Source organism: Mytilus trossulus, chromosome 8 (genome assembly GCF_036588685.1).
Source record: "Mytilus trossulus isolate FHL-02 chromosome 8, PNRI_Mtr1.1.1.hap1, whole genome shotgun sequence".
Taxonomy (NCBI): domain Eukaryota; kingdom Metazoa; phylum Mollusca; class Bivalvia; order Mytilida; family Mytilidae; genus Mytilus; species Mytilus trossulus.
In genome coordinates, this window is record NC_086380.1 from 52,084,228 (window position 1) to 52,103,822 (window position 19,595).

Below are 19,595 nucleotides of genomic sequence, written 5' to 3' on the forward strand. Positions count from 1 at the left end.
CATCATCAAGACCTCTTTTGTTGGTGCATTAGTCTTAAAACATCATCCAGACCTCTTGTTGGTGCATTAGTCTTAAAACATCATCCAGACCTCTTGTTGGTGCATTAGTCTTTAAACATCATCAAGACCTCTTTTGTTGGTGCTTTAGTCTTAAAACATCATCCAGACCTCTTTTGATGGTGCATTAGTCTTAAAACATCATCCAGACCTCTTTTGTTGGTGCATTAGTCTTAAAACATCATCCAGACCTCTTGTTGGTGCATTAGTCTTAAAACATCATCCAGACCTCTTGATGGTGCATTAGTCTTTAAACATCATCAAGACCTCTTGTTGGTGCATTAGTCTTAAAACATCATCCAGACCTCTTGTTGGTGCATTAGTCTTAAAACATCATCCAGACCTCTTGTTGGTGCATTAGTCTTAAAACATCATCCAGACCTCTTGTTGGTGCATTAGTCTTAAAACATCATCCAGACCTCTTGTTGGTGCATTAGTCTTAAAACATCATCAAGACCTCTTTTGTTGGTGCATTAGTCTTAAAACATCATCAAGACCTCTTTTGTTGGTGCATTAGTCTTAAAACATCATCAAGATCTCTTTTGTTGGTGCATTAGTCTTAAAACATCATCCAGACCTCTTGTTGGTGCATTAGTCTTAAAACATCATCCAGACCTCTTGTTGGTGCATTAGTCTTAAAACATCATCAAGACCTCTTTTGTTGGTGCATTAGTCTTAAAACATCAACAAGACCTCTTTTGTTGATGCATTAGTCTTAAAACATCATCCAGACCTCTTGTTGGTGCTTTAGTCTTAAAACATCATCAAGACCTCTTTTGTTGGTGCATTAGTCTTAAAACATCATCAAGACCTCTTTTGTTGGTGCATTAGTCTTAAAACATCATCAAGACCTCTTTTGTTGATGCATTAGTCTTAAAACATCATCCAGACCTCTTTTGTTGGTGCATTAGTCTTAAAACATCATCCAGACCTCTTGTTGGTGCATTAGTCTTAAAACATCATCCAGACCTCTTGTTGGTGCTTTAGTCTTAAAACATCACCAAGACCTCTTTTGTTGGTGCATTAGTCTTAAAACATCATCCAGACCTCTTTTGATGGTGCATTAGTCTTAAAACATCATCAAGACCTCTTTTGTTGGTGCATTAGTCTTAAAACATCATCCAGACCTCTTCTGTTGGTGCATTAGTCTTAAAACATCATCCAGACCTCTTGATGGTGCATTAGTCTTAAAACATCATCAAGACCTCTTGTTGGTGCATTAGTCTTAAAACATCATCCAGACCTCTTTTGTTGGTGCATTAGTCTTAAAACATCATCCAGACCTCTTTTGTTGGTGCATTAGTCTTAAAACATCATCCAGACCTGTTTTGTTGGTGCATTAGTCTTAAAACATCATCCAGACCTTGTTGGTGCATCAGTCTTAAAACATCATCCAGACCTCTTGTTGGTGCTTTAGTCTTAAAACATCATCAAGACCCCTTTTGTTGGTGCATTAGTCTTAAAACATCATCCAGACCTCTTGTTGGTGCATTAGTCTTAAAACATCATCAAGACCTCTTTTGTTGGTGCATTAGTCTTAAAACATCATCAAGACCTCTTTTGTTGGTGCATTAGTCTTAAAACATCATCAAGACCTCTTTTGTTGATGCATTAGTCTTAAAACATCATCAAGACCTCTTTTGTTGGTGCATTAGTCTTAAAACATCATCCAGACCTCTTGTTGGTGCATTAGTCTTAAAACATCATCCAGACCCTTGTTGGTGCATTAGTCTTAAAACATCATCCAGACCTCTTTTGTTGGTGCATTAGTCTTAAAACATCATCAAGACCTCTTTTGTTGGTGCATTAGTCTTAAAACATCATCAAGACCTCTTTTGTTGGTGCATTAGTCTTAAAACATCATCCAGACCTCTTTTGTTGGTGCATTAGTCTTTAAACATCATCAAGACCTCTTTTGTTGGTGCATTAGTCTTAAAACATCATCCAGACCTCTTGTTGGTGCATTAGTCTTAAAACATCATCCAGACCTCTTGATGGTGCATTAGTCTTAAAACATCATCAAGACCTCTTTTGTTGGTGCATTAGTCTTTAAACATCATCAAGACCTCTTCTGTTGGTGCATTAGTCTTAAAACATCATCCAGACCTCTTGTTGGTGCATTAGTCTTAAAACATCATCAAGACCTCTTTTGTTGGTGCATTAGTCTTAAAACATCATCCAGACCTCTTGTTGGTGCATTAGTCTTAAAACATCATCCAGACCTCTTGTTGGTGCATTAGTCTTTAAACATCATCAAGACCTCTTTTGTTGGTGCTTTAGTCTTAAAACATCATCCAGACCTCTTTTGATGGTGCATTAGTCTTAAAACATCATCCAGACCTCTTTTGTTGGTGCATTAGTCTTAAAACATCATCCAGACCTCTTGTTGGTGCATTAGTCTTAAAACATCATCCAGACCTCTTGATGGTGCATTAGTCTTAAAACATCATCCAGACCTCTTGTTGGTGCATTAGTCTTAAAACATCATCCAGACCTCTTGTTGGTGCATTAGTCTTAAAACATCATCCAGACCTCTTGTTGGTGCATTAGTCTTAAAACATCATCCAGACCTCTTGTTGGTGCATTAGTCTTAAAACATCATCCAGACCTCTTGTTGGTGCATTAGTCTTAAAACATCATCAAGACCTCTTTTGTTGGTGCATTAGTCTTAAAACATCATCAAGACCTCTTTTGTTGGTGCATTAGTCTTAAAACATCATCAAGATCTCTTTTGTTGGTGCATTAGTCTTAAAACATCATCCAGACCTCTTGTTGGTGCATTAGTCTTAAAACATCATCCAGACCTCTTGTTGGTGCATTAGTCTTAAAACATCATCAAGACCTCTTTTGTTGGTGCATTAGTCTTAAAACATCAACAAGACCTCTTTTGTTGATGCATTAGTCTTAAAACATCATCCAGACCTCTTGTTGGTGCTTTAGTCTTAAAACATCATCAAGACCTCTTTTGTTGGTGCATTAGTCTTAAAACATCATCAAGACCTCTTTTGTTGGTGCATTAGTCTTAAAACATCATCAAGACCTCTTTTGTTGATGCATTAGTCTTAAAACATCATCCAGACCTCTTTTGTTGGTGCATTAGTCTTAAAACATCATCCAGACCTCTTGTTGGTGCATTAGTCTTAAAACATCATCCAGACCTCTTGTTGGTGCTTTAGTCTTAAAACATCACCAAGACCTCTTTTGTTGGTGCATTAGTCTTAAAACATCATCCAGACCTCTTTTGATGGTGCATTAGTCTTAAAACATCATCAAGACCTCTTTTGTTGGTGCATTAGTCTTAAAACATCATCCAGACCTCTTCTGTTGGTGCATTAGTCTTAAAACATCATCCAGACCTCTTGATGGTGCATTAGTCTTAAAACATCATCAAGACCTCTTGTTGGTGCATTAGTCTTAAAACATCATCCAGACCTCTTTTGTTGGTGCATTAGTCTTAAAACATCATCCAGACCTCTTTTGTTGGTGCATTAGTCTTAAAACATCATCCAGACCTGTTTTGTTGGTGCATTAGTCTTAAAACATCATCCAGACCTTGTTGGTGCATCAGTCTTAAAACATCATCCAGACCTCTTGTTGGTGCTTTAGTCTTAAAACATCATCAAGACCCCTTTTGTTGGTGCATTAGTCTTAAAACATCATCCAGACCTCTTGTTGGTGCATTAGTCTTAAAACATCATCAAGACCTCTTTTGTTGGTGCATTAGTCTTAAAACATCATCAAGACCTCTTTTGTTGGTGCATTAGTCTTAAAACATCATCAAGACCTCTTTTGTTGATGCATTAGTCTTAAAACATCATCAAGACCTCTTTTGTTGGTGCATTAGTCTTAAAACATCATCCAGACCTCTTGTTGGTGCATTAGTCTTAAAACATCATCGACACCCTTGTTGGTGCATTAGTCTTAAAACATCATCCAGACCTCTTTTGTTGGTGCATTAGTCTTAAAACATCATCAAGACCTCTTTTGTTGGTTGTTGGTGCATTAGTCTTAAAACATCACCAAGACCTCTTTTGTTGGTGCATTAGTCTTAAAACATCAATACCTCTTGTTGGTGCTTTAGTCTTAAAACATCATCAAGACCTCTTTTGTTGGTGCATTAGTCTTAAAACATCATCAAGACCTCTTGTTGGTGCATTAGTCTTAAAACATCATCCAGACCTCTTGTTGGTGCTTTAGTTTTAAAACATCATCAAGACCTCTTTTGTTGGTGCATTAGTCTTAAAACATCATCAAGACCTCTTGTTGGTGCATTAGTCTTAAAACATCATCCAGACCTCTTGTTGGTGCATTAGTCTTAAAACATCATCAAGACATCTTTTGTTGGTGCATTAGTCTTAAAACATCATCAAGACCTCTTTTGTTGGTGCATTAGTCTTAAAACATCATCAAGACCTCTTTTGTTGGTGCATTAGTCTTAAAACATCATCAAGACCTCTTTTGTTGGTTCATTAGTCTTTAAACATCATCAAGACCTCTTTTGTTGGTGCATTAGTCTTAACACATCATTAAGACCTCATTTGTTGATGCATTAGAAAGTTTACTTTCTGAAAAATGTCATAAGAAATGATAATTTCAATATGATAGTTACTTATTATACAATCCGCAAATCAAAATGCATGAATGCTTTTAACAAATTTAAAAAAAATAAAATCAGGACTACAATATATATGTGTGAATGTTTCCTACCTGTGTTATAAGATATTCTTTCTATTTAGGTTCTACAAAAGAAGTGGAAGAGGCTTGTTATGTGGAATGTAATGGACTTACAACATCTGATTATATAGATTTGACATGATATTCTTTCTATTTAGGTTCTACAAAAGAAGTGGAGGAGGCTTGTTATGTGGAATGTAAAGGTCTTACAACATCTGATTATATAGATTTGACATGGACTACATTTGCTGAGTTCCCTGGTTAGTTTTTATACCCTATTGCATTAAGGGAGTTCGCTTCTCAGTTTCAAAGTAATTAATTTTTCAAAACACTAGTTTATATAGATAGAGGATTAATAAAGGAATCCAAAGAGCAAAAGAAAATATGTAGGTCAACGTGCTTGTTTTCAAGGTATAAGCCATTGAAATTTTGGCGGAAAAATATTTTCTCTTGACTTTTCATAGCTTTATCATTGACAAGTTGAAGGTCTAAAAAACTTAAAATTTATAAGACTTTTACAGATGGCTTATCATTATACGTGTAAAAGATTTACCTAAAGAAAAATGGGGGTCACTGTGCAAATTTTTTCAAGGCATTCAAATGGATAAAACCAGAGGATTCTGAAAACTGACAAAAAATCTAAAACATGACAAGCCAGCTTTCTTATGGTTTACCCTAGTTTGTTTGTCCATCTGTTGCCAAATTGGTTTCTATTCACTCACTTAAGTTTGCCTCAATCAACTGTTTTAAAACTTGCTTATTACCACTAAAAATAGATCAAATTCAAGTTTGGCGTTATTTTTCTGTTATTGAGTTATGTTCCTTTATTGTACTCCAATTCTTACTTCGAAACACAGATCTAGTTCAAAAATGACAAATTCGACTTGTCATTTGGTTTCAAAAAATGTCCCATGGACACATTCTTCTTTTATTTACAATTGTATCTCCATTGCAAAATCAGCATAAAGCAAATAATAATTGCACCTTATACTATTTAGTCCAGTATATTTTATAATGGTTTTTTTCTTGACAGCGTTGTATTGTAACAGGATTTTTATATATTTTTTAGGATTGTTTGTGACTGTGTTTATTATAGAAAGGCTGGGAAGAAAGTTTACAATGGCATTTGAATTTTTTGTGTTCACTATTTTTGTGTTGTTATCAAATATATGTACATCTAGGTGAGTACTGTAAATAGTTAAGATTGATTGACTGTTTGTGTTTTAATGCCACTTGTATGTACTCTCTACTGTTTTTGAAACTTATTGATTTTACGAAAACCATTGCATTACCGTGTTTACAGAATAAAATTATGATGTCTTTTTTAACAAAGCAATCCATTTCGAAAATCGGCTGCCATGTTAAATTTATTATATAAAGTTGTTTAGGTCAATTTTAAGTAAAAATGTGAACTTTTAATCGTACAATTGATTTTTTTTCTTTTCAGGCCTGTATTAACATTTTTCCTGTTTGTAGCAAGAGCATTTATATCTGGAGCTTTTCAAGCTGCCTATGTTTATACTCCAGAGGTGAGGTTTTATCTTATATAGATTATCTCCCTTTACATTAGTTACCTCCCTTTATATCTGGAGCTTTTCAAGCTGCCTAGGGTGCAATCAACAGTTTTTTACGTGACGTCATTCTGTAACAGGGCATGTAATAGTGGACCCATCATGCAGAAGTCAGATATTCATAGTTATATAGATATCTATACATCAATGGAAAGATAATTCTATGAACTTTCTGAATAAATAAAAAAAAATCCAACATCTCTTGTTTAAACATGCAAATTGGTACAAGTTATCAGCTGGAAATTAGGCATTTTCCCCCTAAAAAACCTTAAAAACAGACCACCTTTGGACACACGGATCAGTAACCTGTGCATATATTTGAGATTTCTTATAATATGCATTTCGAAGAGCTTGTCCGGCTGATTTAAGAAAATGTAGTTTCAGCCTACGTTCGCCTGCTCCGAAAGGAGCTATCTTACCTGACAAATCAAAGTGCTTTTTGCAACAGGTGAAAATCAGCTGTTTATGGAGTTGCCTCCCATATAGTAGGAAGTCACAAAAACATTTTTTTTTTTTTAAATCTTGACAAAAGTGGCATTTTAATTGAACTTCAATATATGTTTTTCACATTGAACATAAAAAACAATCAACTTTTTCATTTAGTGGTATATAAATAGCAGGGAATTCCATCAGTATGTAAATCTCACTGGGGAAATACCCCTAGTTTTTAGTACGAAACTGTTTATAGCACCCTTAAGCAATTAGCATGTCTTATATTAGCCAATTTGTGCATCTAGTTGCAAAACCAGTATCATTTCGAGCATTTTGGTGTCTTGATCTTTTATTTCTATGCAGATTTGGCCGAGTTATTAACATTTTAGTATACACTGCGTGAAACCTTGAATGACAATAAAAAAAATAAAAAATCAGAATATTCAATTTGTATAGACATGTTTATTGCAACTCATTTTTCTGTTGAACTAAATAAAGAACACAATCAACAGAGACTTTCTCTTCTAGAAAAGTTCGAACATAATGTATTATTTGCCATATAATTGTACTGTATGGTTAAAATGGTGTACACACTAACCAGAATTCTTTACATAAGAAAACTCAAAACAGCATAAAATTCAATGTCTAACAATTAACAACTAAATATAGAATGTTAACCTGCTAAGGAAATTCTAATATGACATATTGAACCATGAATATCTAACTTTTTTCATTTCATATAATCACAAAACAAAAAAAATGTATGTTTCTATAGCACATAGTTCATTTGTGGTCAAGGGGGAGATAATCAAAGCATTAATTACAAATTTACAAATTCAAACACCAAAAAATGCAGAAATTCAAATAACAAATTTAACAATAGTGCAGTTGCACTTGACAATTTTATTAAACATATTTTTCTGCGTATAAAATAAAATATATTGCTATTGTCTATTCACATCTTTAAAACAATCATGACGTCATAGCAACATTTGTGACGTCATCAATACCAGATCAGATCATTTCTTGTACTACAGTAAAAATTCAGTGTTCAAAATGTCTAGCTATGATAGGAGAAAAAACAGAATACAAAGAAGAAGAAAAAGTAAATTTGTCAAAGGGTACACACCTTGGAATGACAAGTTGGAATATATTACATCAGATACTGAGGCAGAACATCAATATATTAACAACAGGATCTGTAGGCCTGAAATGAAGATATATAAAACTGCAGTGTCACAGCATACTAAGGAAGATAATACATTGCCAACAAAACTTCGACCTCGTCATTGCTTCATGGAGGAAGAGGAAACTGAAGCGCAAGAGGACACCACAGAAAATATCATTGTTAATTTTTGTAAGTTGAATGATTTTATAAAAAAGTGCCTAAAACATCGATGCAGGAACAAATCTAGCATGAATATTAACATTTCAAACCGCATGGGTATATGCATTTCTTTACGAGCAAATTGTGCGAAATGCCAATTTGATACGAATTCATGTAAGGTATATACCGAATGTGAAAAAAAGAGCAGAGGACCAGCTGCAGGCTACCTCCATGAAGCAATGACACTAGCAGTATTGAAAACAAAAATGGGAGGATCAGACTTACAAATGACCCTTGCATGCCTAAACATCAGAGTGCCAAGTCTACAGCTGATCTCAAATAATATCAATAAACAGTGTGATAAGATAACACAGCTAAATGAGGAGGCCATGATAGAAAATCAGAGATTTGTCAAAGAATTTAATACCTGTATTGCTAAAGACAATGAGGTAAATGTGGAGACAGATACAGCTTATAACAATAGAAACCAAGTTGGGTATGAAGCTGGTACTCAGTCTTTCTGCCCACTTATTGAACAAAACACTGGACTTAATTTACCTATTTGTATGTCAACAGCTAACAAACTATGCAGCAGGAAAAAAAATTGTAATCACAGTGACAATCAAAGCTGTAAGAAAAATTACAATACTGATGATACCATTGCTTCCAGTGAAGGAAAACTTGCAGAAAAAAATTTGCAAAAAGTTAATGATCAAAATATTTTAAAAGTTAAATCTGTGACCAGTGATGCAAGCGCTCAATTGAGTAAAGTTGTGAGAGAATTTGGTAAAAAGTCTGGCAACTCCATTCGGTACTATCAATGTTTTGTACATAGGATGCGCACTGTTCAAAAATATATAAAAAATTTAAATTTTTCTAAATTACCACCTGGTTATGACAAAGACTTTTTTCGGCAAAGATTAGCTACTTGTATTCGATCTAGGGTAAGGCTCGAGTTAGTGCGCATTCACAAAATTAGTACAGAGCATACTTTTGGAACTTTAGCACAGTCAGCAATCAAAAATATTGTTTCTTGTTTTAGTGGAAATCATGCAAATTGCAAAGAAAAATCTGAAGCCTGCTGTGCACATTTAGACACTTTTAATACTAAATATTTGCCGTATGGAGTTTATTTAAATCTTAACGTGATTGACAAAAAAAAGATAGAATCTGCATTAAATAAGTCTCTTTCTTTAGATATTTTAAATAAAATTTCTAGTCTTCACACACAACAAACCAATGTGAGAGCTTGCATCACCGTGTCTTTACATATGCTCCAAAATCAGTACTGCATAAGAGAAATTTTAATGGTTTATGTCACTCTGCATGTCACTCGTCTACATTTGGAACTGGAAAATCTTCTATCTTATTGGCTAAATCTTCAGGACTTAACTTTTCAAAATTTGCTCCGTTCTTTAAATTTATGATACGAAAAGACATTATCGCACTTTATCATTCTCAGAGAAAAAAAACAGCAAAATACAAAATTCAAAAATTCTTGGCTAAGTGTAAAAAACAAAACAGAAGAGTTAGACAAGGGTCTATGTATAGTGGCGGCAGTACTGATGTAAATGAAATCCATAACTATGGAATCAATGAAAACAATTAAAATGTGAAACCAACTGAACTGTTTTATTCTTTTCTTACCTCAAAATATACAGTTTTTAAAACCATTATGTCCCTGACATGCACCTAAAGGTTTACACTGGTTTCTTTCAATATTTATATCAACCGGTTCTAATGATAAATGATCAATATTTAAACATTTTTTTTTATGGCATAAATGTGAAACATGGTGAGTAATATTAGAAAATTTACAATTATTTGCCAAAAAGTATTGAAGGCGGTGTACAGTGAAATTTTGATGTTTGCCTCTAAACGATGGCCTTATAATGCCATATCCATCTGCATTGGTTGCACCATACCAAATCTGACAGCCATTATATATATTAAATCTAAAAAGTTTTGACTTTAAATATTGCTGTTCTTCATCTGAAAACTCAGTTTCATACACTTTGGACATGTCATGAAAAAAATGGGAATAAAACTATATGTGACTATAAATCTGAAAAACATAGCAAATTTGCCTATCAAATTGAACTCAAGAAAAATTGGATGCTTCACAACTGTTTGTGCATAAAATAAACAAAGACTAACCTGCAATTGAGCATAATGGTTACAAAAATGACAATTGATATGTACATGCTGAAAATAACCTGCACCTGAGCTGTCTTGATAAATTTTAAACATGAAAATTAGAATATTTGGGCATATTTCTAATGCCTTAAGGGTGCAATCAACAGTTTTTTACGTGACGTCATTCTGTAACAGGGCATGTAATAGTGGACCCATCATGCAGAAGTCAGATATTCATAGTTATATAGATATCTATACATCAATGGAAAGATAATTCTATGAACTTTCTGAATAAATAAAAAAAAATCCAACATCTCTTGTTTAAACATGCAAATTGGTACAAGTTATCAGCTGGAAATTAGGCATTTTCCCCCTAAAAAACCTTAAAAACAGACCACCTTTGGACACACGGATCAGTAACCTGTGCATATATTTGAGATTTCTTATAATATGCATTTCGAAGAGCTTGTCCGGCTGATTTAAGAAAATGTAGTTTCAGCCTACGTTCGCCTGCTCCGAAAGGAGCTATCTTACCTGACAAATCAAAGTGCTTTTTGCAACAGGTGAAAATCAGCTGTTTATGGAGTTGCCTCCCATATAGTAGGAAGTCACAAAAACATTTTTTTTTTTTTAAATCTTGACAAAAGTGGCATTTTAATTGAACTTCAATATATGTTTTTCACATTGAACATAAAAAACAATCAACTTTTTCATTTAGTGGTATATAAATAGCAGGGAATTCCATCAGTATGTAAATCTCACTGGGGAAATACCCCTAGTTTTTAGTACGAAACTGTTTATAGCACCCCTATGTTTATACTCCAGAGGTAAGGTTATATCTTATATAGATTATCTCCCTTTACATTAGTTACCTCCCTTTATATCTGGAGCTTTTCAAGCTGCCTATGTTTATACTCCAGAGGTAAGGTTATATCTTATATAGATTATCTCCTTTTACAATAGTTACCTCCCTTTATATTTGGAGCTTTCCATACTAGCTGTGTGTATACTCCAGAGGTGAGGTTATATCTCATATAGATTATCTCCCTTTACAATAGTTACCTCCCTTTATATCAGGAGCTTTTCAAGCTGCCTATGTTTATACTCCAGAGGTAAGGTTATATCTTATATAGATTATCTCCCTTTACAATAGTTACCTCCCTTTATATCTGGAGCTTTCCAAGCTGCCTATGTTTATACTCCAGAGGTGAGGTTTTATCTTATATAGATTATCTCCCTTTACATAAGTTACCTCCCTTTATATCTGGAGCTTTTCAAGCTGCCTATGTTTATACTCCAGAGGTGAGGTTATATCTTATATAGATTGTCTCCCTTTACAATAGTTACCTCCCTTTATATCTGGAGCTTTTCAGGCTGCCTATGTTTATACTCCAGAGAAGGGCTTTCAAAACGGTCATCTATTCCGGATATTTGTATAATGTCCAGTAAAAGTCTGGCTTGGCAAAGCATGGAACGATCATATAACTTTTAGTTTTCAAGACTTTTTGGTCATTTTAACATAATTCGCAATCTTTTTGACCCAACCTTATATAGATATGAGCACGCTAATGAGCACACTTTGAATGATGCACTGCCAAATTAACAGTTTACATACGAACATCAAATTCATATCATATATATCCAAATATGTAAATTTGGTATTTTGATATATCATCAATGGAAGTAGGTCCTTTATATTGAGGATTTGATCACTTTGATGGGCCACCCACTAGTCAAAATGCCCCATGTAAAGATAATTCGTAAGATAAATTCCTTACACAGTGTGCTAGCGGCCTATTGCAATATATATGTGGTCAGTAATTTCACTCTCAGGTTATATGAAATTAACTGACCCCATATATATGGTATGAGGTCACCATATAACTAATATTACAAGAGATGCTTCCCATTTTATTAATATCTTTATGTTTATACACCAAGGATTAATTATAGAAAGCAAGGTACTATCCAGACATAAAGTTTTTCTTTTAAGAAATATCTGTAAATAGTGAAAAAATAACGTTGTACATACTAGATGAAAATGTAGCAGCCCAAAATGAAGACTCATATTTCTACACAGACATATTATTCTGATGGGTCTGAAAAGTTTGGCTCTCATTGCAAATTACCATTTGTTTTTGACAGAAGCTACAAATTCCTTCAAGTTTCTTTAGCAATCAAACAAGAAATTGTATTGCAGCATCCCATACTCAAGGCTTGCAAGAGACCATGCTGGCTAGCATGAGACCATCAATGCTAGCATGAGACCATCAATGCTAGCATGAGACCATCAATGCTAGCATGAGACCATCCTGGGTAGCATGAGACCATCCTGGCTAGCATGAGACCATCAAGGCTAGCATTAGACCATCAAGGCTAGCATTAGACCATCAAGGTTACCATAAGTCAATCAAGGCTAGCATGAGTCCATCAAGGCTAGAATGAGACCATAAAGCCTAGCATGAGACCATCAAGGCTTTTTATACTCCCTGTTAGGTGCACAACAATTCATAAAAGTCTAAAATCACTAATGGCCTGTTAAATGAGTAAGAGTGAAAAAATATGTTGGTTAGAGACTATCAAAAATCTTAAAATTGTTGTTAATCAATTTTTTATAAACTACAAGATTTGAAGTTAAGTGTCCATGTCTGAAATTGAATTACATATTCCATTTAATGTTTATTGTTTTGTTTTTTTATCTCATTTCAGGTTTATCCTACATCAATGAGGGCTATAGGTCTTGGATCTTGTAGTGGTATGGCCAGGGTTGGGGCAATAGTTACACCATTTGTAGCACAGGTAAGCTCTAGGTTTATGATCGTGTAGTGGAACGTCCAGGGTAGAAGCAATAGTTACACCATTTGTAGCACAGGTAAGCTCTAGGTTTATGATCATGTAGTGGTACGTTCAGGGTAGGAGCAATAGTTACACCATTTGTAGTGCAGGTAAGCTCTAGGTTTATGATCGTGTTGTGGTATGTTCAGGGTAGGAGCAATAGTTACACCATTTGTAGTGCAGGTAAGCTCTAGGTTTATGATTGTGTAGTGGTACGTCCAGGATAGGAGCAATAGTTACAGTTTACACCATTTGTAGCACAGGTAAGCTCTATGATTAAGTTCTTGTAGTGGTACGTCAAGGATAGGAGCAATAGTTACACCATTTGTAGCGCAGGTAAGTGATAGGGTTAAGATTATAGTCGTAATGAGTTTCAGGCAACTTGGCATATATTTAAATGTATCAGATATCAGATTGAGAATTCTCAATATTGTAATAGAATTGGCATTCTGTGCATCAATAAAATCAATGCAATACTCTCTGAATAAAAAGTATGTCATAATAAAATTAAACAATATTTTCACTTTTTATGAAATTTGTACCCATTGATTTCTCAACTATTTCAGGTGTTGTTAAAAGAATCGTCATATATAGCAATATCAACCTATGGTGTTATATCTTTGGTAGCGACTGTTGTTGCAATGTTACTGCCCATAGAAACAAAAGGGAGAGAAATGAAGGTCAGTATTAAATAAAAGGAAGTTATTGAAATAAGATCAAAACGTGAATTATTATAGTCACATAAATTTGAGAACTTAGTACATATCATATGTTGGAAGGAACAAATTAACCTTTAAAAAAAGGGAGGGAAAATAGATCTAGAGGGAACCAAGAGACTCATTGACTGAAACACTTAGAACCTATGACTAGACATGTAAGAAAAAAAATGAACCTTGGAAAGAAATACAGGAAAATAAAAGGGAGCAGAGAGAGTAAAATATATATGCTAGGAATTTTCTTTGACCATTTTTAAATTTGAAGAAAATTGGAAGAAGTGTGGTAGGGAGGTGAGAATTCTCCTATTCAAACTATCACATTTGATTATTTGAACAATATTATTTTTTTGTCAAAATAGGGTTTGGATCCATATTTCATGATTCAGTGAACAATCTGATAGTTTATGTAGGCAGGGTGTCTTATTGACACATATTCTTGTTTGCAAGTAATTGTTACTTCATTTTAAGTTATTTTCCTATAGTATCATATATTTGTCTGCTAGATTTGTCATGATGTTATATTTATTTTTCAGGACACTCATCACGAGATGACAGTAGCGCATTAACAAGAACAGACAATATGTCTCAGTTTACTAGATTTACTATTAATTCACCACATTAGAATATAATGCATTCTGGGTAACTCTTTCAAAAGAGTTCACCAAAAAATAGTCACTTGTAAAACAGCCTCATAAACAAAGATAATTTAACCAATAGCATAATATCATTTTGGTGTAGGAACATTAAATTGCTCTAATGTTTCAGTTCCCTAGATTTTCTATATATTCACCACATGAGAATCTAATGCATTCTGGGTAATTCTTTCAAAAGAGTACACCAAAACATAATGACTGGCTAACAGCCTCATAAACAAAGATAATTTAACCAATAGCATGATATCATTTTGGTGTAGGAACATTAAATTGCTCTAATGCATTCTGGGTAATACTTCAAATAGCTTCTTCTATTTTAGGCTTCTCAGTCAATAAAAATCCACCAATAGTTTAACAGTATTATCATTAGGTGTAGGAACAATACACATAGTCATTTGAATCCTTAAAAATAGCAAAAAAATGCTTTTATATAGTGTATTTAATCATGTCTCTAGTTCAGACTAATATATATGACAATATAAAATGTCTTTTTTAAAATTTCCACAAATAGAATTATATTAAGAGTCTGGATTTCTTTTCAATGTTAGCTTTTATTGTCCATAACATCAATTTTTCTCTCCAATTTATCACATTTAGGTTGGATTTTAGATCAAAAAGACTTCTAGGGTCAAGGTTGACCGAAAGGTCAGGGGAATATCATGGCTTTTGACTCTGTTAATCTCTTTGTGGGCTATTTTTGATTTGAAGATTGCTATTATGAAATTCTTAAATTGATTATAAATGTATAACCACTGGTTTGATAACAGACTGGGTACCACGATATGGTCCAGCCGAATTAAAGTCTTTAGAATGTGTATTCTTTGTCAGAGGTTCCAAAGGGTTTTAAGACCCTAGTAGTCTCTGTTACACTACTAGTATGACAAAATTCTAACATTTACACTGGTCATTTGGTCCAGTAATTGTGACATTTTCATGACCAAACCTTTTAATACTGGAAATTATCACATGTTTGGAATGTTTATGTATGTCAGGGAAACGTACAAGTGCAATATATTGTGTAAATGTATATGTGTTACTGTAACTTTTGCTTGTTTTTGAAAAAATCAAATTTTTTTTTGTCATCAATGTAATACAAGGTTTAAATTTAAGTTTGTTTTTTTTTTGATAAAGCACATACTTTCTCTGAGATTTGCAAATTAGCTTTCACATTTTTTTCAATAGGTACCAGCACTAAGGAAAATGAAGTTATTGCATAAAGGAATAAGTTTTTTCCATTTAGGTGTCAAATATCAAGAGATTACTTGTTATTAAAGCAAGTTGTTAAAATGTATAAATTTATTGTCATTATATTTTCAATTTTTACAAGATATACAAATTTTTAAATAAACTGCAGAAAATTGCTTCATTTTTACATATCCACATATTGACTTTTCATGGGGCTGAACTGATTTTTTCCAGTGTGTTTGTATGAGAAATCTTCAATGTTTTCTGGTAAAATACATGAAAATGATCTATTTATAAAAAGTATGAAATGCCAAAATCGTAAAATATGCATTCCAAGACACATATCTAATCAATTTTGAGTTGTGTTTTTAATATTATATAGTATGTTTATTTTCTAAATATTTATAATGATATTATTTAACGACATTCCATGTTTATTTATAATTTATTGCAGATTTTTATATACAATATTCTTATTACCTATTCTGTAATCTTTATATTTACCTTAGAATAATGTCAAGGTATAGTAATTTGAAAATATTACACATTTTACATGCATACTTGTGCAATTAACATTTCTTATGTATGGCATAATATTTTGAGGGACAAAACTCAATGATCTCCTTAAGGTGGTACCAAACACCTTGACTAAAAATAATTAGGCTCGTGTATTCTTCATAAAATTTTGACAAAAATATTTACTTTCACCCTTTGACAAAAAATTTAATAAAATCAAAAATAGAACTTCAAACTTTACCAGAAATTTTTCATTGGATATATTGCAGTTTGAAAAACTGATTTTAATCATTGAGAAACTTAATTAAGAATAGAAAGTGATTTAACTGTTCAGCTGATTTTTACACAGTTATCTCCCTGTAGTATTATGTATACCACCTTTATGGTAGTTTTCATAATTTGTTATTAAGGATTTTTGTAAATAACTAGAAATCTCATGAATCAATCTTTTCTCATATTTACCAAGTCAGGATTATAACAGTTTTTATCCATTCTTTTGATGTGTTTGAGATTTTGATTTTGCAATTTGATTAGGGACTTTCTGTTTTGAATTTTACCTCAGAGTTCTGAATTTTTGTGGTTTTACTTTTTTAGCCATGTTGAATAATTAGTAAATTTTTCAAAGTAGTTTCAGAGGAGATGATCTCTTAATGGCATTTAAAACTGAGAAGTGAAAAATCTTGAAGTCTTAGTTAAAGTTTATGTATGCATTCTAAATAAATAACTATTTTCTGTAACTATGTTAAATATATATATATACATGTCTGTGAAAATCTACTGGTAGATTGTTTGTTTGATTTATTTTTTAGAATAATTATTTTGTATATACATGTATACTTTTTTTTACTAATTTTTATATTTATGTTGCACAAGAATCTCAAATAAAAATTGTTAAATGTTATGATTTATTCCTGTACAAAATGTTCAACAAAGGCCAAATAAAGTACAAAGTTAAAGAGCATTGAGGATAAAAAGTTGCGAAAGGTTGTGCAAAATTAAGTTAGTTACCTTTTCCTTGGTTAGAAAAATGTTCAGTTATTTAAAGTGACTTGACTGTAAGTGTTGCTATCCACCAATTGCAATTCATTCAAAATTTTGACCAAATTGCAATTTGTTTTATTAAACCAAATTGTTCAACTAGTCAGAAATTTGAACCAACTGCTGTAGAAAACAAGTTGTGAAAGTGCAAGGTGATAAAATAAAAAATACTTACAATCCTATTATAACATCATTAAAGTGGAGTTATAGTCTTATAGGCTATAAGACTTTAACTCCACTTTAATGATGTTATTACTTAATCAGTCTATCAATCTGTATAGTTATATTATAGCAATTACCATACTAAAGGTGAACTGTTTTGTTTTAAATTGCTATAAAAATGTCCAAACTAAGCTTTTATATAGTTTTTCTTTCGAAAAGTATTCTATATTCATAAGAATCACACAATATGTGAATAAAAACATTTCATATTCAGTAAAATATTTGTGAAATTGCAATATGTTTGTAGGAAGGGGAGATAATCTTTTTTGGTTTCAAAAAGTCTTTATTCAAAAGAATAGTTTTTTAGGTTATCTCCCCAAGGAAACTTATCAATAGCATATTGATATTTCACACGTATTTTACTGAATATTTTAAATGATATATGATTTTTAGAAATATAAAATCCTTTTCGAAAGAAACACTATAGAAAAGCTTAGTTTGGACATTTTTATAGCAATTCAAAATAAAACAGTTGACCTTTACTATGGTAATTGCTATAATATAACTATACAGATTGATAGATAGATTTAGAAATAACATCATTAAAGTGAGGTTAAAGTCTTATAGGATTGTAAGTATATTTTATTTTATCACCTTGCACTTTGATATTTTGACTGAACAATTTGTTCAATATTCTGACCAGTTGAACAATTTGATTTTATAAAACAAATTACAATTTGGTCAAAATTGCAACACTAACAGTCAAGTCACTGTAAGAGAATAAAATCAAAGCATTATTAAACCAATTAATTTATAATAATGATCACATCAAAGATAAATCAGATCAACACATAAGTTCTGACTACTGGGCTGGTGATACTGTCTGAGATTAAATCTTCACCTGCAGTAGCCTCTACCAAGTGGTTGTAAATAAACACATCATGATCAGTTAAACCAGAATTAAAATGTTGTACACCAGAAATCATGACCAGATGCGTGTTTTGTCTACAAAAAAAATCATCAGGGACGCTCAAGTTAAAATAGTTAAAACAGCCAAATAAAATACGAAGATGGAGCATTAAAGACCAAAATTTCTGCAAGGTATTGCCAAATAAACCTGGGGTAACCTATTCATGAGGTCGAAAATTCTTAGTATTTTCCAAAGTTTTTTGTTGAACAAAGCTCGACATAGGGATATTGATCCAGCGGTGGCTACTTAAAAGATTTATATTTTAGAAGGTGGAAGATCTGCATGCTTCATATTTTGTATATAGATGCCTCATGTTATGAAGTTTCTGTTAGTCACATGTCCAATGTTCTTGACCTCATTTTCATGGTTCAGTGACTAATTGAAAAAAAATTAAGATTTTTGTAATGTTAAATTCTCTCTTATTATATGGAATAGGATAACTTTATTTGGTATGTGTGTACCTTGCAAGGTTGTCATGCCTGTAATAGTTTTGATTTGACATTGACCTCATTTCACGGATCAATGAACAAGGTAAAGTTTTGGTGGTCAAGTTCATATCGCAGATACTATAAGCAATAGGTCTAGTATATTCATTGTACAGAAGGACTGTAAGGTGTAAATGTCCAGCTGGCAGGTGTCATCTGACCTTGACCTCATTTTCCTGGTTCAGTTGTCAAAGTTTATTATTTGAGTTTTTTTTTTTTTTTCTAATACTATAAGCTATAGGTCAACTTTATTTGGTGTATGGAAATATTTATGATCTATGTTAGTCGCACAAGTTTTGTTTGACCGTAACTTCATTTTCACAATTCATTGCTCAGTGTTAAGTTTTTGTGTTTTGGTATGTTTTTCTTATACTTTAAGCAATAGGTCAACTATATTTGTTGTATGGAAGAATTGTTAGCTGTACATGCCTGCCTGGCATGGTTCATCTGACATTGACCTCATTGTCATGGTTCTTTGAACAATGTTTAGTTTTCTTGTTTACTTTTAAGTTTATGTGGCAGTTGTTATAAAGCATTATAATTAGGACTATCAACATAAACATTAGTGAAGAACAATTAGAGCACAATTTTAATCATAGATGTCTTTTAAAGTCTTGTAAGCTTCAAAAATTAAATTTGATTACATGTGTCTTAAAAGTGTCCATCTCAAGCTTTCAATGCCTATCATGATTTCCTTGATAGATGATTGCGGCTTATAAGGAAGCTTTTGAACCATAGGCCTCGAGTGGTAGAGTTGAAGTCACTTCTTCAAAAGTTGAACAGATGCTATCACAACTTGGATGTCTTATAGAATATCTATGTGACAGATAACCACAGA

General features: G+C 32.7%; 1 protein-coding gene across 1 annotated transcript in view; it reads left to right on the plus strand.

Annotated features, from left to right (window-relative positions):
- The window catches only part of LOC134681122 (synaptic vesicle 2-related protein-like), a 35,425-nt gene extending 18,884 nt beyond the window's left edge, over positions 1–16,541 (plus strand). Inside the window, exons 12-17 of the mRNA XM_063540559.1 lie at positions 4,890–4,991; positions 5,801–5,912; positions 6,179–6,260; positions 12,907–12,996; positions 13,599–13,712; positions 14,282–16,541. Coding sequence (XP_063396629.1) covers positions 4,890–4,991; positions 5,801–5,912; positions 6,179–6,260; positions 12,907–12,996; positions 13,599–13,712; positions 14,282–14,314 — 533 coding nt within the window. The 3' untranslated portion in view covers positions 14,315–16,541. The remainder of the gene's footprint in view (positions 1–4,889; positions 4,992–5,800; positions 5,913–6,178; positions 6,261–12,906; positions 12,997–13,598; positions 13,713–14,281) is intronic.
- Positions 16,542–19,595: the final 3,054 nt, after the last annotated feature.